Here is a 21,377-nt window from a genome sequence, read left to right on the forward strand (position 1 = left end):
GGGAAATGTTCTACTCGAGATGATTATTGACCATACAATGATGCAGTGGATACAGGAGAACACTAGGTATAGAAATGAAGAACCATCAAGACTAGACCTAGTAATCACATCTGAACCTAGAATAGTAGAAAAGATTGAATATAAAACACCAATAAGTAAAAGTGACCATATACTGATTGAACTGGAACTAAATGAGGAAAAATACATGAAAAGAAATGAACAATATAGAAAAGGAAGAATGATGTATGAAAAAACAAACTTTGATAAAATAAGAGAATTCTTTCAAAAAGAAAACTGGGAAGGAATATACAAAGAAGAAACAACAGTGGAAGAGAAATGGAATATTTTGACAAAAAAATTATAAAAAAGGAGTGGAAAAGTATGTCCCAAGACAAAAACAAGAAAAAGAATATGTAAAGTGCTGGTACAACAAAATTTGTAGGGAGTTATAAGACAAAAGAGACAAAGCTTGGACCAAATTGAAAAAACACAGAAGACCTGAAAAATGGAAAATATATATTTGTTACAGAAATAAATATGTACAAGCGTGCAGAGAGGAAAAGAGAAAATATGAAAAAGATGTCATAGAAAAATGTAAAGATCAACCAAAACTATTTTACAGATTTGTAAACAGCAAACTGAAAAACAAACAAGATTTGGAGAAATTAAGACAAGAAGTTGAATACACAGAGGAAATTGAAATGGCAGAAATTATGAACAAGCATTTTAAATTAGTGTTTACAAGGGAGAATATATAACCTGAAGAGATCGAATGGAAAGAGAAAGTCCCCCCCATGAGAGAAATAGAAGTAACAAAGAATGAAATATTGAAACACTTGAGTAATCTTGATGTCAGAAAATCGCATGGACCAGATGAAATAGCAAACTGGATTTTGAAAGAATGCAGTAATGAACTGGCAGACAAAATACATAGCATAATAAACAGTTCCTTGAAAGAAGGAAAAGTCCCAGAAGATTGGAAAAAGGCAAATATAGTACCTATATATAAAGGGGGAAATAAAGAAGACCCTACCAACTACAGACCAGTCTCTCTAACAAGTACAATAGCAAAAATATGTGAAAGAATTGTCAAAAGTAGATGGGTAAAATATTTAGAAAAAAACAGTGTTAAATCCAAGGCAATTTGGATTCAGACAAGGACGATCATGTGTCACCAATTTAATATGTTTCTATTCAAGGCTAATAGATATAATACAAGAAAGAGATGGATGGGCTGATTGTGCATTTCTAGACCTAAAAAAAGCTTTTGACAAAGTACCACATAAGAAGTTGCTTAAGAAATTAGAAACTGAAGGAGGAATACAGGGCAAACTGCTTAAATGGATGGAAAACTTTTTGCAAGAAAGAAAAATGAGAGTAGTGATAAGAGACAAACACTCAAAATGGGATGAAGTAATAAGCGGTGTTCCACAAGGAACAGTTCTGGCCTCAATAATGTTTGCTATACATATTAATGATATGGATGACGGAATTGAAAGTTATATGAGCTTCTTTGCAGATGATGCAAAACTGTTAAAAAAAGTGAACACGGAAGAAGATTGTGAGTCACTACAGAGTGATCTAAATAAAGTACAGGAATGGAGTAGGAAGTGGGAGATGGAGTTCAACACTAAAAAGTGTAGTATAATGGAATTTGGAAAAAGCAAAAACAGAATAACAGGATCATATAAATTGGGAGAAGAAGGAATAAAAAAAGTAGAAAATGAGAAGGACCTGGGAGTCATTGTTATGAATAATATGTCACCTGAGAAACATATAAATAAGATTTTTGGAGAAACTTATAACTTAATAAGAACAAAGTGGCATTTACATACCTGGATGAAGAAAATTCTAATCACTCTGATAAGACCAAGACTGGAATATGCAGCAACGATATGGTCACCAAGTACAAAAAAATGTATAAAAAAAATTGAAAGAATACAAAGAGCAATTACAAAATTGGCACCAACACTCTCAAAACTATCATATGAAGAGAGACTAGCAAAACTTGAACTAGAGACACTAGAACAAAGAAGAGAGGAGATTTGATAGGTATTTACAGAATCATGAAAGGCATAGAAATTATTGATAGAGAGAATCTGATAAAATGGGATGATAGAAATACAAGAGGACACGGAAATAAAATGGGATGATAGAAATACAAGAGGACACGGAAAGAAAATCAAGAAAGACAGCTATAGAAGAGATGTGAAAAAGAACAGCTTTCCTCACAGAGTAATAGACAGTTGGAACAAGTTAGATGAGAAAGTGGTGTGTGCAAAAACAATACATAATTTTAAAAATAGTTTAGATAAAATGAGATATGAAGACAGGACACCATGAGCATAGCTCCCCTTCCCGTAAAATACAACTAGGTAAATACATACATAGGGTTCTCGGTATCTAATATGGAAAGTCAGCATACGCGGATTTGGTCATACGTGGTAATTTCAGGAACCTAACCCTCGCGTTATTTGAGGGACTCCTGTATGTACAATGTGCACTGGCAATTCCAAAATTCTGATTATAGAAGACGGTATCAGTTTTGAGTTGTAGGAAGACAAATTAAAATTGGTAAAGTTTTGGCACCCTGCAGGGAAGTGGAAATTACAGTCTGTATTAGTAAGCACATGGGGATTTATAAGACTGGATTCAGATACAAATATAGAATCATGAACAGAAATTTTTTAAATGAAATGTCACCAATTGCATATATGCATATGTATGTGTATATTTATGTATATACTGTTTGTACATATGTGTCTTGCCTTGGCGGATTGGAGAGTATTGTGGGTAACAGGCATCTGGGAGTGGATGTGGGGAGGAGATTGTGAGGGTGTGGTTGTGCCGATGACATTGTGTAGGGCAGAGGCTTAGAATTTGGGAGAGGTGGAGAGGAGAAGTTTGAATGTGTTTTGAGACGAAGTGTCTGGGTATGGTGTGGTGGGGGTTGCTAGGTTGGATGGAATGAGGAGTGAGGGGTTATGTAGGAAAGCAGGTGTGGAGGGGGAGATAGTGGATGGGACTGATGAAGGATTATTAGGATGGTTTTGATGTGTGGAAATGGGGATTGGTGAAAGAAGTGGGGGCAGGGGGTGTCTGTTGAGTGGGGAGGTGGGGGTGGTCTGTGTGTGGATGGTACTGATATGTGAGGAAGGGTGGGGGGGGTTGCCTATGTCTGAATGCTATTTTGATGCAGCCTGAAGGGATTTCTCCCTGTCTTCTGTTTTTCTGCATGGGGGACAGAGAGGGGGGTATGCCAATTGAGTGAGGTGGCTTTGCTATGGATGTCCTGTGTCTTGCTACATTGCTTCTGACCCAGGGCAGTGGGCAGGATATAGGAATTACCTTTCATCCATGAGGAGCTAAGATGAGAGGGGGGAAAGGGTGGTGGATGGGAGTGGAATGGGTAGGAGTAGTTACATGCCTTCGACTTAGTTACCTCCCTTATAAGGGGGGGAAGTTCTTGGTATATAGATAAATACAGATATGTGTATATGTACATACATATATCAATTATGTACCAATGAGAAATATACATTTGGGAATGGATGCTAAGAGGAGATTATATGAAAGGGTGTTTGTGCCAACAGTGCTGTATGGGGCAGAAATATGGACTGTAAGAGATAAAATGTCTGAGAAGTATGGTAGGCGTTACTAGACTGGATAGAGTGAGAAATGAGGAGGTAAAGAGGAGAGTGAGGGTGGAAAAAGTTGGGAGATAGGGTTGATGAAAGAGTGTTGGGTTGGTTTGGACACATGGAAAGAATGAGTGAAGAAAGATTAGTAAAAGAAGTGTGGAAGGCAGAGGTGGATGGAGTGAATATGAGGGGGCGACTGAGGATGAGATGGATGGGGTAAAAGGGGCATTTAGCAAGAGGGGGATGTCTGTTGAAGAAGGAAGGGAGAAGACAGAAGATGGGGGTGAGTGGAGAATGGTTGTACATGGATGATGTGATGCATGAGAGTGTTTGGGGGATTGAGGGTTTAAGGAATGGTTATGTGTGAATGATATTTTGATATAATCTGAAGGTATTTCTCCCTGTCTTCTATTTTTCTTCATGAGGGGATAGAGGGGGGTCACTGATTAAATGAAGTGGCCTTGCTGCATTTCTTCTGACCCAGGGCAATGGGTGAAATGCAGAGATGACCTGTCATCCAGGAGGGGACAAAAAAAAAAAAAAAAAAAAAAGTGGGAGGGAGGGAGGGAGGGGTGGTTAATGGGAGTGGAGTGGGAGTGTGAATTATGCCTTTTGACTCTGGCTACCTCCCTTGTAAGGGGGAAAAACCCATAGTATATGTATGTACCAGTGTATGAAATTGGTCTATATCTATATACCAAGGGCTTTTTCGCCCTGACAAGGAAGGTAGCCAGAGTCAAAACACATAATTCATATTCCCACCCATTTCATCCCCACCCACTCCATTCCCATCCACCACCCTTTCTTCTCTCTTATCTAAGCTCCTCATGGATGATGGGTTATTCCTGTATCCCATCCACTGCCCTGGGTCAGAAACAATACAGCAAGATACAGCACATCCACAGCAAGGCCACTTCACTTAATTGGTGACTCCCCTCTCCATCCCCTCATGTTCACCCCAACCACCTCTGTTTTCCACACCTCTTTTACTAATATTTCTTCACTCATTCTTTCCATGTGTCCAAACCATCCAATCTCTCCTCAGCCCTATTTCCTATCTCCTTTTCCACCACAGATCTCCTCACTTCCTCATTTCTCACTCTGTCCAACCTTGTAACCAATACCATATTTCTCAGACATTTCATCTCAAACACATTTAAACTTGTCCTCTCTGCCTCTCTTAAATCCCATGTCTCTACCTTTATGCAATGCTGTTGGCACAATCACCCCTTCATATAATCTCTTTGCTTCCATTCCCAAATACCCATTTCTCATTACACTTTTTAAACTCCCCAAGGCACTTCTCTCAATCTACAGTTTACCTCCACCTCCACTCCTACCTTTCCTCCCACATGCGACCCCAAATACCTAAAACTATACACTTCTTCCAGCCTCTTTCCTTTAAGATTTACTTCCAAATTGCTGCCATCCTTTCCCCTTGTACATCTCATCACTTTACATTTACCTTCAACTGTTTCCTCTCACATACCTTCCCTAACTCCATCACTAACTCCCTTAATCCCCCCTCTGATCTTACCACATGCACAGTGTCATCAGCAAACACTAGGTGGGGGGGGGTTATGTAGCCTATAGTTACCCCTTGTTTTTGACTAATATGTAATATGCCTGGCATGCCATTCTTGACTAGAGATTATGTTCACCGTTGAGTCACCTTACCAATGTGTAGACTTGTATTTTTTGTTAATAAAGGAGGAAAGTATGAATTGAAGAATAAGAGTTTCCTTAACCTTTTCTTACCATTACTATTGGTGAGTGCTCAGTAGCAGCAATGGTACTTCAATGCCAACTACTCCAGGCTCAATTGGAGTTGATGGTTTTGGTTTATGTCATCTTGCTTGACCTCATAATCTACATGATCATTTTCGATGGCTACATTTAGATTCCTTTGTTTGGATAAGTTTAGAAGAGAAGCACAGGCCATTATCATCTTGCATGTTTTCTCAGGACTAACTTTTCCATGAAGAACATGAAATCTCTTCAGCTGGCGGATTCCCCTTTCAACAAGAGTTCTTGTTTATGTACCCTGCCAATAAACAATATAGTGAAGGTCCATTCTCAATAAATTATTACTGGCATGAACAAATATTTGAGAGCTTATTCTATCAAACCAAAATTGGGTTATGATGTTGGGTGTAATTATGTTTGAATCAAACAATACAGAAATAGAAAATGAACACATTCAAGATACGTACAAAAAATTCCACCTTATTTGTCATATACTTCTTGTGTGTCACTGCATGGTTGGATATAAGGGGTCAGCAGCCAATGTTCACAAGGATAGCCACAATCTCCAAGAAGATGACAGCCTGCAGGCATTACATTCTTTGAAAAAGCTGTCTCCAGACAACACTCCATATTTGAACATCATGGGTAGACCCTGGCTACTTGGCCACTACATCCAGTATTTTGTAGTTAACATCAAAAACAAATTGTGCATTGATACTAAGAAAATTTTTACAGTTAATGTATCCTGCTTCATATTGCTTAGGAGTAATAATTCTAATGTGGGTGTCATCTATGGGCCTCACAACCCCAGGAAAACCAGCTATCTGCATGAAAACCATTGTTTCTCCTGGATGTCCATGTAACGGGTTGGGAACCTGATTAACTTGGAAATGAATGCATGTGATGCCATGGCATCCAGTGTCTGGCATACATGACTGGATTGCTGTGATAAGCCAAGTTCATCACCACTTCAGGTTACCCAGAGGGAGAGAGACAGGCACAGTGCAGTGCGAGGTAGATGTCAGGAACCTGGACTAAAGGGCATGTGTGTGGTGACCAGCCAAAGTTGAACCTTTTTTCTGATTTTTCACATTTGCACTTTGACGCCTGTACCTTTGGCCTGAGTGGTGTCCGAGTGCACTCCTCACAATGCCTGGTGGCTCTCGATCTGTGGGTGAGATGGCGGCCTAATCAGAGCAAGTGACTAAAATGACCCAAAAATGGAAAATAATAATAATAATAATAATAATAGCAATAATAATAATAATAATGATAATAATAATCAAAGGGATTTGCCAAAAAAGTCAGGTCACTGATTTGCCCCAAACTTACACCAGAGGGGGAGAATGGGGCACAATGCACTGTGAGGGAGGGGTGAGGAACCTGGACCCAAGGGCGGGTGGTCAGCGATTAGCCCCTGATTTTTCACATTTGCACCTCTGGCGCCAGTACCTTTGGCCTGAGTGGTGTCTGAATGCAATCCACAGAAGGCCTGGTGGGCCTCGGCCTGTGGGTGAGATCGTGGCCCAATTGGAGCAAATGACCAACATGGAAAAAAAAAAAAAAAACTTAGCTTAGAGGGACAGAGTCAGGCACAATGCACTTTGAGGTAGACATGTAGAACCTGGAGAAAGAGGAAACTTTTTTCTGATTTTTTACATTTGCACCTCTGGTGCCCATACCTTTGGCCTGAGAGGTGCCCGAGTGCAATCCACATGAGTCCTGGTGGCCCTCGACCTGTGGGTGAGATGGTGGCTCAATCAGGTGACTAAAATGACCTGAAAAACAGGGACCCACGGATTTTGCCAAAAATTGTCATGTCACTGATTTGGCCCAAACTTAGCTCAGAGAGAGGGAGTTGGGCACAGTGCATTGTGAGGTAGTGTTGAGGAACCTGAACCCAAGGGTATGTGCGTGGTGACCAGCCATTCCCCCCCCCCCCAATTTATCACATTTGGCTAGGGCCCCCCCCCCCCACACGCCCTTGGGTACAGGTTCCTCACATTACCCCATGGTGCCCTGTGGACAACTGTCTCCCTGGGTAAACCATTGAGAGATTTTTGGGTCATTTTTGCCACTGGCTCCAATTCAGCCACTATCACACCCAGAGGTCGAGGGCCACGAGGCCTGCGTATATTACTTGGAGACCACTCAGGCCAAAGGCGCGAGCGCTAGAGGCGGGAAGGCAAAAATCCACTGGCTCAGACTGGGCCACTATCTCGCCCACAGGTTGAGGCCCACGAGGCCTGCGAACATCACTTGGAGACCAATCAGGCCAAAGGTGCAGGTGCTAGAGGCAGGAAGGCAAAAGTCCACTCAGAGTTTCAAATTTGGCTGGGCCTTGGGTTTAGATTCCTCAAATATACCTCACTTGGTGCCGTGTCGTATAGGCGTGTCTTCTTGCCACGAGGGCCAGGTTGACTTATAAAGCCATGGTCATCAAATACGTATTCAACGTCACTTGTCTAGAAGCGAGGCGGAAGGGGATGAGGAGGGGGACGTGGAGGGGAAGGAGAACAAGAGGAAGGGGAAGAAGTGATGGAAAGTGGGAAGGAGGATGTTTTCTAAATTGTATCATTATGCTTCACTCCATTATTTATATTGCATTATATTATGTAACATTTCATTAATGAAAATCTGATTTGAATAACATTTTTGCGATTCAATGCTAAACCTAACTTAACATAGCTTAATTATATTTAATCTAACGAAGCCTAACCTACCATAAACCAAACCTAAGCAGACCTAACCTCACTAACTTAACATTAATTTGAGTGGAATTTTTGCGATTTAGCAGGATAAGAAGAACCTGCTTTGAATCGTATTTTTGCGACTTACCAGCCATAGGGTTAACCATAGGTAACCTAACCTGTCCTAAACCTAAAATAATCTAATCTAACCAAGCTTGACCTAACCTAGGCTACATTAGGTTAGGTTAGATTAAGTTAGGTTAAATTAAGCGAAGTTAGATTAGGTTAGGTTTAGGGTGGGTTACAATAGGTTAGGTTAGCCCTATGAATTGTTAAATTGTAATAATGTGATTAAAACTAGATTCACCATAAACTGCTAAATCACAAAAAACGCCACACTCTCAAATTCAGGTTAGGATACGTTAGCCTTTTGGCTGGTTAAATAGCAAAAATAATATCCAAAAACAGATTCCCTTTACTTGCTAAATCGCACAAATGCCACATGCTCAAATTAAAGTTGTGTTATGTTAACTAAGGTTATTTTAGGTTAGGTTAAGGTTAGGTTAGGTTAGGTTAGGTTAAGTTTGGCTGCTATCACAAAAATGTGCTTCAAAACATATACCCCGTACCCTGCTACATCACAAAAACGCTACACACTCAAATTATGGTTAGGTTAGATTGGGTAAGGTTAAGTTTAGATTAGGAAAGATTAGGTTTAGGTTAAGTTATGTGAGGTTTGGTTTGGTCAGGTGAGATTAGGTTAGGTAAGGGTGTTAGGTTTGTTTAAGTTATTTTGTGTAAGTTAGGTTTAGTTAGGGTTAGATTTTATAAGGTTTGGTAGGGATAGGTTAGGTTAGATTAGGCTTGGTTAGATTAAGTTTGTTAGGTAAGATTAGGTTACGTATGTTAGGTTAGGTTAGGTTAGATTTGGTTTGATTAGGTTAGGTTAGCATATTCGTCAGTGCTCCAGCACGTTGCCGATCTCCTGTCAACTTTCGTGTTGTGCCCGCTACTGTGACTGAGCACTCGGTTTATATCACTTAGAATACTCGTCAGTGCTTCTACACATTGCTGGCCTTCCAGCAACTTTCGAGCTCTGCCCACCACTGCGACCGAATATTAAGTCTATATGACAACATAGTCGTCTGTATTCCACCATGTGCCGGCCTCTCAGCAACTTTCGAGCTCTGCCCGCCACTGTGGTCGAGCACTCGGTCTATATCACTTAGCATAGTCATAAGTGCTCCGCCAACTTGCCGGCATTCCAGCAATTTTATAGATCTGCCCGCCAGTATGACCAAGTTCTCGGTCTAAATAACTTAGCATGGTAGGCAGTGTTCCGCCACGTTGCCGACATCCCAGCAATTTTCGAACTGTGCTCCCCACTGTGACCGAGGCCTCTATGTATATCACTTATTATAGTAGTCAGTGCTCCACCACGTTTCCGGCCACCCAGCAACTTTATAGATGTGCCTGCTACTCTGACCAAGGACTCGTTCTATATAAATTAACGAATTAGTTAGTGCCCCACTACGTTGCTGGCCTTACAGCAACTTTCGAGTTGTATTATGAACTATGGACTACATAGGAAAGACCACCCGCTCGCGCGGGATCAGTTGTAGGAGGGGAAGGGATGTCTGTATGAAAATGAAAGATAGTTGTGAATAAAAAGAGGGCTATTGCCACCGGGGGATTCTTAGGGATATTTATTGTTTGAAGTCGTGGCTCAGGAGGGATGGGAGGGAGACTTATAGTTGTAGTCTGAAATCAATATATGTAACTGTGAAGTTACTTTAGGGATATCTGTTCAACTTAACCTCCACCAACAAAGTTAGAAAGGGAGTAGGAGGCTTAGTCGTAGGGAAAGACAAAAAATTGAAAAAAAATTAGTGGTAGGTAAATTGAAATGAGAAGATGCAGTAGGAAAGAAGTGAAATTAATTTCAGTAAAAGAAAAAGCTGATGTAGCTGTTTGTGCGTGTAGTCATGTTTTTGTTTGCAATATGCTTGTGTATGCTACACATAGAGGGTTGTTTCCTCTAAGCGGGTGTATATTCAACTGGATAAGGGGCGTGGCTCAGGAGGGATGGGAGGGAGACTTATAGTTGTAGTCTGAAATCAATATATGTAACTGTGAAGCTACTTTAGGGATATCTGTTCAACTTAACCTCCACCAACAAAGTTAGAAAGGGAGTAGGAGCCTTAGTCGTAGTGAAAGACAGAAAATAGAATTTTTTTTTAGTGGTAGGTAAATTGAAATGAGAAGATGCAGTAGGAAAGAAGTGAAATTAATTTCAGTAAAAGAAAAAGCTGATGTAGCTGTTTGTGCGTGTAGTCATGTTTTTGTTTGCAATATGCTTGTGTATGCTACACATAGAGGGTTGTTTCCTCTAAGCGGGTGTATATTCAACTGGATAAGGGGCGAGACATATCCTTTTCCGGCCGACGAAACAGACTTTCTGAAGTAGTGGAGCCATTTATTGTTTTTGAACCCATTAAGTGATCATGGAAATAACGTCTGCACTGTGCTATGGCCGAAAACCAAACTGTCATTCCCTCAGCACGTTCTCCGCCTCCAGGTACTCGGTCAGGCGGTGGCAGAGGACGTGCTCAAACACCTTACCAAAGTATTCCAGAAGGGAGATTGGTCGGTATGAAACAGGGGCCGAGATGGGTTTCTGGGGTTTGGAAACAAGGATGGTATGGAAGGCCTTGAAAAGCTGTGGGAAGTACCCAAAGGCTAGCGAGTTATTGTATAGTGTCGTCATATGTGAGATAACGTTGTCTGGCATACGTATGAGTAGGTGTGCACTGATGCCTGAAGGGCCAGGGGATTTTAATTTTAAAGCCGAGATACCCTTTACCTCCTCCAAAACGATGGGGCAGATACAAGGATCATCTTTATCTGAGAGAGATCAACAGTCTCGTCGGGAATGAGGTCACTACAGCTATTCATGAAAGAGTTAACACTGTGCAAGTGCTAAAGTAATGTGGTCCTTGCACAGGATGGGGCTTAAAGACCTCACTCCATGCTGACGCCAGGTCAGCCTAGTGTTGGGGTGCATGTGCGGAGTGGTTGAGATGGATGATGACCTTGGGTGGAGGCACAGAACACTCTTCCAGCTGTCGCTTGATGGTCCTCCAGAGCTTGGAAGGATCTGTTCCGTCGCACAGGCGCCAAAGAGCGAAGCCATCAGTTGCTCCTCCTCACGATATGAATCGATGAAGAGGGACTTCCTCAGGCTCCTCTGTATCCAGTGCATGTCTTGTAGGATAGTGTGACCGAACACTCAGTTTATATCACTTAGCTCGTCGGTGCTCCACCCCTTTGTCGGCCTCCTTACAATTTTCGAATTGTGCCCACCACTTTGACCGAGCACTCGGTCTATGTCACTTAGCATAGTCGTTAGTGATCTACTACGTCGCCGGTCTCCCAGCAACTTTCGAATTGTGCCCAAAATTATCATCGAACAATCAGTCTATATCACCTAGCATAGCTCCACCATGTTTCCGGCCTCCCAGCAAATTTCGAGTTGTGACTGCATTCGGTCTGTATTATCTAGTATAGTTGGGAGTGCTCCACTACACTGCTGGCCTCCCAGCGACTTTTGAGTTGTGCCCGCCACTGTGACCGGACACTCGGTCATTGTCATTTTTGGTCACTTGAACCGCTTGGGCCACCATCATACCCACAGGTTGAGGGCCACCAGGCATCGTGTGGATTGCACTCGGGCACCTCTCAGGCCAGAGTGGGCGCCAGAGGTGTACGAGGGGTGATAAAAAAGTAATGACAGTGATACCATATATTTTCACGGTACAGAGGTAAATCCAAATAGTGGCCTACATTCCTTCAAAGTACTCCCCTCCTGCCTCTATGCAACGTTCCATCCTCTTTCGCCACTTCATGAAGCACTCACGGTACTCAGAAGCCAATATACCTCGTAGCTCTGAATTGACTGCTCGCGCCAGATCTTGGATGCGATGAAACAGCTTCCCTGCGATCGCACCCTTGATCTTTGGAAACAACCAAAAATCACAGGGAGCAAGGTCAGGCGAGTAGGGTGGGTGGGGGAGAAGTGTGATCCCCTGCTGCTCCAGGAACTGCACAGTGAGGCGAGCTTTGTGGGGGGCAGCATTGTCATGGTGCAGCAAAAGGCGCGATCGGCGATGGGTTGGTGCAGTCTTGGCCTGATATTCCAGGACTCAAGGAAGGACGTGATCAGTGTAGTACTGGGCTGTGATAGTACACTGTTGAGGCATTACATCCACACACATTGGTCCTTGTGAATTGAAGAAGATGGTGAAAAGGCGCTTCCTGCTGCGAAATCCTTCCCTCAGAATCTGAGGTCGAGGTTCTTCATCACTCAACCACACCATGTTAGACTGCTTGTCTCTGGTGGTGAAGAAAGAAATCCAACACTCATCTCCGGTAGCTACATCTGAGAACCGTTTCGGACCATTTGGCTCGAATTCAGCCAGCCATAGACGACAAATCCGCACCCGTTCACTCTTCTGCTCTTCCGTAAGCAAATGAGGTATCCATCGAGCACACTTCTTCCTCAGCCCTAAGTGTTCATGCACGATGTCATGTGCGCTCCCATAACTGACACCGAGCTCCAAGGATAAGAATCGAAGAGTAACAGTTGGATCTTCGTCAATGATGGCCCGCGCACGGACCGTCGTTGCTTCGGTCACGGATGTCCGAGGGCGGCCAGGACGATGATCATCTTCTAGCTGCAATTTTCCGGCTGCGAAAGCTCGAATCCAGCGGGAAACAGTTTCCAGTGATGGAGTAGACTCGGGAAAAACTTGCAACAATTCCTCTCTGATCTCCGTTGCTTTTTTCCCGAGTTTCCACCTTGTGAAGGTGTAGAATCTGCAGCCTTCTTTCGAAAAATCCATGTTTCCAGTTAGAGAGGCAAACCAACAATGACGCAATCGCACAGCGCAACGATAAAATGTAAGCTAGACAAACTGCGACAAGCTCAAACATGTAACAACAGGCAACACTTGCTGCCCCTTGCTCCCCGCCCCCCCAACACTTACAGTCTCTCAGCTACGAGTCCGACTGTCATTACTTTCTGATCACCACAAGTAAGTTAAAAAAAAAATCGGAAACAGGCTCAAATTTGACTGGTCGCCACGCACACGCCCTTGGGTCCAGGTTCCTCACATTTACCTAGCAGTGTACTGTGCCCGACTTTCTCTGGGATAAGTTTGTGGCGAATCGATGACCTGCCGATTGTTGATTAACTTAGGTTAGTTAGGTTAGGGCTAGTTAGCTTAGGGTTAAGTTAGATTAGGTTAGGGTTAGATTAGGTTAGTTAGGTTAAGTTAGGTTAGGTTCACTGGGTTAGGTTAGGTTAGGGTTAAGTTAGGTTAGATTGGTTAGGGTAGGTTAGGTTAGGTTATGGTTTGGTTAGATTAGTTTAGGTTAGTTTTGATTAGGTTAGGTTAGGGCTGAACTCTAAAGTTACTCGGAGACCGGCGACGTGGTAGAGCACTGACGATCATACTAAGTGACATAGACCGAGTGCACGGTCACAGTGGTGGGCACAAGTCGAAAGCTGCTGGGAGGCCGGCAACGTAGTGTAGCACATACGACCATGCTAAGTGATACAGACTAAATGCTCGGTCACAGTGGCGGATACAACTCGAAAGTTGCTGGGATGCCGTTAACGTGGTGAAGCAATGGCAACCATGCAAAGTTATATAGAACGAGTGCTCGGTCACAGTGGCGGTAAACATTTGAAGGTTGCTGGGAGGCCGGCAACGTGGTGGAGAACTGACAACAATGTTGAGTGATAAACACAGAGTGCTCAATCAAAGTAGCGGGCACAAGTCAAAAGTTGCTGGGAGTTCGGCAATGTCGTGGAGCAATGACGACCATGCTAAATGATATAGATCGAGTGCTCGGTCATAGTGAAAGGTGTAACCATTACTACCCTTGTCGCCTACCACGCACGTAATCCACATGCTTGTGACATAGCACTCCCTCCCCTTTTCGATGATTTCGCTTTCCCAGATTCAGCAGAATTCAGACAAACAAGATATCGCTACACGAAGATGCCTAATGTCACCAGACAAACCCATTAAATCCCCTTTTTTATACCTACCCCTATTATATTACTCACAAGCTAACACATATATAACATATCTAACCACACCCACCAACTATACGACTAACCCCCGTAAGTAGAACTGTCTACAATGCCTAAATGTACAAGACTGACACCTTTACTTATGACAACCCACTATATCATGCGATGATAATGTAACCAAGGGGAGAGCTGGGCAGGTCAAGAGCCTACCAGCCAGAGCTGGCCAGGTCGAGTGCCTGCCAGACACAGGTGTGACCGAGTTCAAGGCCCGGCACTTACTGTAGTTTGACCAAAGGGCCCATATATAGTTTGTTATATTCTAAACCAGACTCTCTTGTTATAGATAGATAGAAGAAACTCCGGTTTTGGAGTTTATCTTGCCCGCATTAAGTCCACCTTATGTAACCACAACAATCACCGGTGTTACACGGGAACAACTCGAAAGTTGCTGGGAGGCTGGAAATGTGGTGAAGCACTGACGACAATGCTAAGTGATAAAGACCGAGAGTTCTGTCACAACTCAAAAATTTCTGGAAAACAGGGCACGTGGTGAACTAGTGACTATGTTACGTGACATAGACTGAGCACTTGGTCACAGTGGCGGGTGCAACTAGGAAGTTGCTGGAAGGCATGCAAAATGGTGGAAAAATAACGATCATACCAAGTGATATAGACCGTGTACTCGGTCACAGTTGCGGGCAAAACTCGACAGGTGCTAGGAGGCCGTCAAAGTGGTGAAATTCCATATAAAGAAGCTGTCACCAGTAAGCTAAGCCTCCTTCAACGAGGCACAACGGTTACTATAACACCTCTTATCAATAGGATTAACACCAGTAGGCATCCTCCATTTCAATGTGATAAACATGGAATTTCAAATAAAAGAGAGGAAGAAGGAATGGGAGTTTTACTCAAACTTATACCCTCCGGAAGGCTAGTGTGCTTCCCTCCGTTAAGATAAACATTTTGCTAATCTTCCACATCCCCTTCCGAGTGGGAAGAAACGACATTGTCCGTCTTCCACCAACCTATGGAAGGACCCTGACTTACGTAGGCTGGAGCACTGACGACCACACTAAGTGATATAGACCGAATGTAAAGTCAAAGTGGCGGGCACAACTCGAAAGTTGCGTGAAGGCCGAGAACGCGGTGGAGCACTGACGATCATATTAAGTCATATAGACCGGTTTCTTTGACACAGTAAAAGGCATAACTCGAAAGTTGCTAGGAGTCTGGGAACGTGGTGGAGGACTGGCGACCATACTAAGTGATATAGACCGATTGTCAGGTCACAGTGTCGGGCAAAACTCGAAAGTTACTGGGAGGCCAGCAAGGTGGAGAACTGATGACCGTGCTAAGTGACAGAGACCGAGTGATCGTTCAAAATGGAGGACACAACTCTTAATTTGCTGGGAGGACGGCAATGTGGAGGAGCACCGACGACCATGCCATGTGATATAGACCGAAGGCTCGGTCACAGTGGCGGGCAAAACTGGAAAGTTGTTAGAAGGCAGGCAACGTGGTGGAGCATTGATGATATTGTTAAGAGATATAGGAGTGCAAGGTTATAGTGGTAAGAAAACTCGAAAGTTGCTGTGAGGCTTGAAATGTAGAGGAGCACTGACGACCATGCTAAGTGATATAGACGGTATTCCCAGTTAAGTTAGGTTACATATGTTAGGTTATGTCAGGTTAAGGTAGGTTAGTTAAAGTTAGTTCAGATTAGTCTAGGTTAAGTTAGGGCACAACTCTAAAGTTGCTGGGAGGCCGGCAACGTGGAGGACTGACGACCATGCTAAGTGATACAGACTGAATACCTGGTCACAGTGACAGGCACCACTCGAAAGTTGGTGGGAAGCTGGGATCGTGGTGGAGCCCTCAGGACCATGCTAAGTGATATAGACTGAGTGCTAAGTTATAGTGGCAGGAGACACTCGGAAGTTGCGGGGAGGCCTGGAACGTGGTGGGGAACTGACGACTATCAATCAATCAAATCAGACATTCTAAGTCCACTGCTGAACAAAGGCCTCCCTCATAGCATTCCACGATTCACACGACCGCGCCAACCTCTGCCACGCCTCCCATCTTGCGGCGTCCACTCAGTAACACACTTGGTCCATCGCTCATCAGTCGTTCACACTAACTTACCTGCCCAATTCCACTTCCTATCTCTCACTGCCTCCACAATATCTTTAACTCTAGTCTGCTCTCTCACCCAACTTGCTCTCTTTCGGTCTCTCAGCGTTATTTCCATCATTGATCTCTCCGTTCTCCTCTGTGCAGTCCTTAGCTTTGTTTCCACCGCCTTCGTCAGTTTCCATGTCTCACACCCATAGATCATTGCTGGCAGAATGCACTGATTGTAAACTCTATGTTTCAAACATAAAGGTAGAGAGTCTCTCAGGATTTTATACTTACCAAACACTTTCCAATCAATTGTAATAAGTCTTTTTATTTCGTTATCATGATCTTTTGTCACTTTCACCATCTGGCCCAAATTATACTCTTCAATTTCTTCAAGACTCTCACTATTGATTATAATCTCTTTACTTTGTTCTTTCGTGTTGAACATTACTTTGGCTTTGGTCTTATTAATTTTAAACCTACTTTGAGACTTTTCTTGTTCAGATCACTCAGCATATCTTGCAAGTCCTCTGCTCTCTATGAAATAAGAATAATGTCATCTACAAATCTTAGGTGGCTCAAATATTTGCCATTAATCTTCAAAACTTTCTCTTCCCAACTCAACCTTCCGAAAATCGCTTACAGGCAAGCTGTAAATAGTTTTGGTGAAATTGTATCGCCTTACCATACTCCTTTCTCAATCTTGATCTTTTCTGTATCTTTATGTAGTTGAATTATAGCGGTACCTCTTGCATAAATCTTTTCTAAAACCCTTATGATCTCTTCATTTGTAAACTGATAGCATAGCGAGTTTAATATTGTTATTTGTTCTACAGAGTCAAAGGTCCTCTCATAATCTATAAAAGCTAAACAGAAAGGCATATTGTATTCTGTTGCTTTCCCGACTAGCTGGTTCATTGCCTACAAATGGTCGAGAGTCGAGTTTCTGCTTCTAAAGCTTGCTTGTTTTCTCGGTTGGTTTCCATCTAAAACTTAGTCTATTTGTAAAGATCTTGGAGAATACTCTATATACATTTGATAGCAAGCTAATTGGTTGATAGTTACTAAAGTCCCTCTGGTCTCCTTTTTTATGAAGTAAAATCACTATAGCATTGCACAACGCATCAGGAACGTTTTCTTGATGTAAGCACTGGGTGTACAACTGAGTTAACTTAACATGAACTTCTTTCCCTGCGTCTTTCAACAGATCTATTGATATACCATCTTTCCCATGTACTTTTCCTCATTGCATATTTTTAGAGCAAATTCTACTTCTTCCTTTGTAATCTCTGGTAGACTACTAACATCTACAGATGAATTTACTGACTCTACTATGGTCTTCGATGAGTAAAGCTCTTGGTAAAATTCTTCTACTATTTCTACCATTCTGCCCCTGCATTTAATAATTTCTCCATTTCTATCTTTCAAACATATCATTTGCTGTCTTCCTAAAGCATGTCTGCTCTCGGTTCCTTTAATACTTTTACCTTTCTGAATATTTTCCTCTATTTCATCAATGTTTCTCTTCCTTTTCTGTGATATCTGCCTTTTGTTGATAAGCTTGTTTTGTTCTACTCTATTTTGTCTCTCCTGCATGGTCCTCCTTCTTTTAATGAGGTCATTTGTAGTTTTGGAGTATTTGTTTTCTTTAATAATTTTTGTACATCCTACTTTCTCTGCCAATTCCCTAATAATATTCACTAGATTTAAATTCATATCTTTAACTGTGTCCTCGTTAGTTCTTAGAGCTTCGAATCGATTTTTAATTTCTAATTGAAATTCCTTCTTATTATCTTTAACCATTGCAAGGTTTATTTTCTTTTTAAAAACTAGTTTACTTCTCTCGGGTCTGAAATTGAATTTTGCTGTGCAACCTATCATTCTATGGTCACTAATGTTGACTTTATGACTAACATTGCTAATGCTCTTGCTCTCATCATCTAATATAAAGTCTACTTCATTCTTTGTTGTTCCATTTGGACTTCTAGTCCATTTACAATCTACATGCTTTTGGAAGAAAGTGTTCATTATCCTCATGTTGTAGTTCTCTGTCATTTTTTTCACCTACTCCAAACTTCCCAATGCACATCTCATCTCTCATCTTCTTCCCCATTTTAGCATTAAAGTCGCCTCTTACCAACGTGTACCTACTTTTTTCATGATCCATTACCTGACTTAAATCATCATAGAAGTACTCAATGTTATCGTCTGAACCCTGTGAAGCTGGTGCATAAACCTGAATTATTTTTAGAATGTACCTTTAACTCACCCTAATCATAATCCAAGCTGCCCTGTCTGATAAACTACTGAACTTGATAACGTTACCAGCAATCTCTCAGTTGATCAAGAATCCTACTCCACTAGATCTTTTTTTGTCCTTACCTCTATAGTAGAACAGGTGGTGACCATCTTGTAATTGTATCAGCTTTTCTTCCGTTCTTTGGGCTTCGCTAATTCCTACGATGTCCCACTTGATGTTGTCTAGTTCTTCCAATAAACTCTCCAGTCCGTGGTCTTCTGAGAGACTTCTTATGTTGTAAGTATATATCTTCATTTTCTTCATACTGTTTAATGTCCAAGGCTTGGATCTGCTTGGACAATGCTTACTTACATTTGATGGAACATTGCCTGTAAGCACATGACGCAATGCGGTTGGAGCTTTAGGAATGCCCGGTTTTGTTTTGTTTGTACTGTTCATGTTTGCTATGAAGGGGTTTTGGCAGTAATATCACCTCCCTGCCAACTAGTTTCTGGTGAGATTTTTCTCTGGTGTCACTTTATTCATTACATTCGGTAAAGCCCTATATATCTATAGGGTTCCCAATGGTCCACGCTGTCATTATGACGGTATCCCATATATCTAAGGGGAAGTTCCCTGTTTGCCAGCAGGGATGTGCCAGTTAGCAGTGGGTCCTGTGATTGTGTTTGTGTGAGCTGCTCTTTGTCTGATCTTTCTTATAAAACCTGTTCGATATGGGTGACCCTGCAGACATTTCCTCTCTATCAACATATCTCTTGTAATCATTAAGATTCTCAAGCCTATCCACCACGTCAAGGTGTCAACTCTCGAATAGGAACTGGCGACTATGCCGAGTGATAAAGACTGAGTGCTCAGAGAAAGTGGGGGCCACAACTCGAAAGTTGCTAGGAGGTAGGCACTGTGGTGGAGCACTGACGACCATGCTAAGTGATATTGCTTGGTCACTATGTAGGGCACAACTCAAAATTTACTGGGAGGCCTGCAACGTGGTGGAGCACTGATGACCATATCAAGTGATATAGACCGAGTGGTCAGTCACAGTGGCAGGCACAACTTAAAAGTTGCTGGAGAGGCTGGCAATGTGGTGGAGCACTAACGGCCATGCTAAATGATATAGGATGAGAGGTCGGTGACAGTGGCAGGCATAAGTCGAAAGTTGTTGAAAGGCCAGCAACATGGAACACTGACGATCATGCTATGTGATATAGACCATGTGATCGGTTAGAGTGCCAGACACAGCTTGAAAGTTGACGGGAGGCCGGCAATGTGTTGAAGCACTGAAGACTATGCTAAGTGATATAGACAGAATGCTCGGTCACAGTGGTGGGTACAACTTGAAAGTTGCTAGAAGGCAGGCAATGTTGTGGACTGACAACCATGCTAAGTGATATAGACCGAGTGCTCGGTCACAATTTGAAAGTTGCTGTGAGGCCGGAAACATGATAGAGCACTGACGACAATGCTAGGTGACATAGAATATGTGTTTGGTCACAGTGATGGGCACAACTGAAAATTTGCTGGGAGGCTGGCAATGTGGTGGTACAATAATGACCATACTAAGGGATATAGGCTGAGTGCTTGGTCATAGTAGCAAGGACATCTTGAAAGTTGCTGGGAGGCAGGCAATGTGGTGGAGCACTGATGACCATGCTACGTGATTTAGATTGAGTGCTTGGTCACAGTGGGGGGCACAACTCAAAAGTTGCTGAGAGGCCAGAAACATGGTGGAGCGTTGATGACCATGTGTAAGTGATATAGATGGAGTGCTTGGTCACAGTGGTGAGCACAAATGAAAAGTTGCTGGGAGGCCAGCAATGTGGTGGAGCACTGATTACCATGCTAAGTGCTATAGACCAAGTGCTCGGTCATAGTGGCGGAAAAACTTGAAAGTTGCTGAGAGGCCAGCAACATGGAGCACTGACGACCATTTTAAGTGATGGAGACCGAATACTCGGTGCAATAGTCCTAAATCTTGTTCAATAGGGAGCCATGTTTTATGGGTTTGGTTTATATGTTTATATATATATATATATATATATATATATATATATATATATATATATGTGGGTATATATATCCTCAATCCTAAACATCCGATTTTAACATCAGGCAACACAGTTAAATTTGTTAATGGTAATATTAAATTTAAAAGGTCTGCCATTTTTTCAACTAATGTAACAAAACATTTCTCATAAAATTTTTAATACCAGTGCATTATTATAAGTTTATTAGAAAAAGTGTTTCCACATACAACATAGACACGTGATGTACACTCACCGTCTGAGATTTGTGACTTGAGGGGAGGTGACATTATACATCTGTTGTATTCCTTTGTCAAAGTTGGAATCTTCTACAACTTTCTTGTCAAAACTTCCTCTCTGAACACATTTTTTGTAACCATGATATGCATTATGTGACTTCACTTGCTTGCCAAAAGCACGTGCAGGAGCATCACAAATAATACATGAGAGATGCATGTCTGGCTTCTACCCATGGCCATCAATACAAAGCCCAGTGAAGGCACCTAAAGTATTAAACAAATAAAATACATTAATCATAGATATAACAACAAGACAGTAACAACAATAAAATAATACAACAATGATAATAACAATAATGATGCAATAGTTATACAGATTTTGAAAAATATGCAAAAGAATAGAAAGCTTAAGACATCTGAAGTATCAAACCATTATGATATAAAGTAATCATAATTATAGTAAAAAGAAAGTAACAATTAGAAATATACAATAATAATGATACAAGAGTTGTGCAGATTTTGACACCTTTACATAAGCAAAGATATAGTACAAGCAAAT

At 42.1% G+C, this 21,377-nt stretch overlaps 1 protein-coding gene across 2 annotated transcripts; it reads right to left on the reverse strand.

The window, feature by feature from the left end:
* Positions 1 to 2,100: 2,100 nt before the first annotated feature.
* LOC143018902 (uncharacterized) lies at positions 2,101 to 21,070 on the reverse strand. Of its 2 annotated transcripts, XM_076174473.1 has the most exons (5): positions 20,836 to 21,070; positions 6,501 to 6,555; positions 5,855 to 5,968; positions 5,400 to 5,685; positions 2,101 to 2,590 (listed from the first exon to the last, which is right to left on the reverse strand). In XM_076174473.1, exons 1-3 carry the CDS (start codon positions 21,033 to 21,035, stop codon positions 5,918 to 5,920), a joined length of 306 nt encoding a protein of 101 aa, XP_076030588.1. In that variant the 5' UTR covers positions 21,036 to 21,070; the 3' UTR covers positions 2,101 to 2,590; positions 5,400 to 5,685; positions 5,855 to 5,917. The 2 variants fall into 2 exon arrangements, 1 of the variants encoding a protein (XP_076030588.1); XR_012965784.1 differs by lacking the exon at positions 6,501 to 6,555.
* Positions 21,071 to 21,377: the final 307 nt, after the last annotated feature.

The sequence above is a fragment of the Oratosquilla oratoria genome, chromosome 36 (assembly GCF_046742065.1).
Source record: "Oratosquilla oratoria isolate Oo_2021 chromosome 36, ASM4674206v1, whole genome shotgun sequence".
Taxonomy (NCBI): Eukaryota; Metazoa; Arthropoda; class Malacostraca; order Stomatopoda; family Squillidae; genus Oratosquilla; species Oratosquilla oratoria.

Bases quoted from the DNA above. Each gene is read 5' to 3' on its own strand.
- LOC143018902 (XM_076174473.1), bottom strand. From the start codon at position 21,035: ATGCATCTCTCATGTATTATTTGTGATGCTCCTGCACGTGCTTTTGGC. The intron at 6,556-20,835 runs GTGAGTGTACAT...TCTCACCCACAG, and splicing joins CAAGTCACAAATCTCAGACG to ATCGAGAGCCACCAGGCATT. The intron at 5,969-6,500 runs GTACAGGCGTCA...TAATGCCTGCAG, and splicing joins GGACACCACTCAGGCCAAAG to GCTGTCATCTTCTTGGAGAT.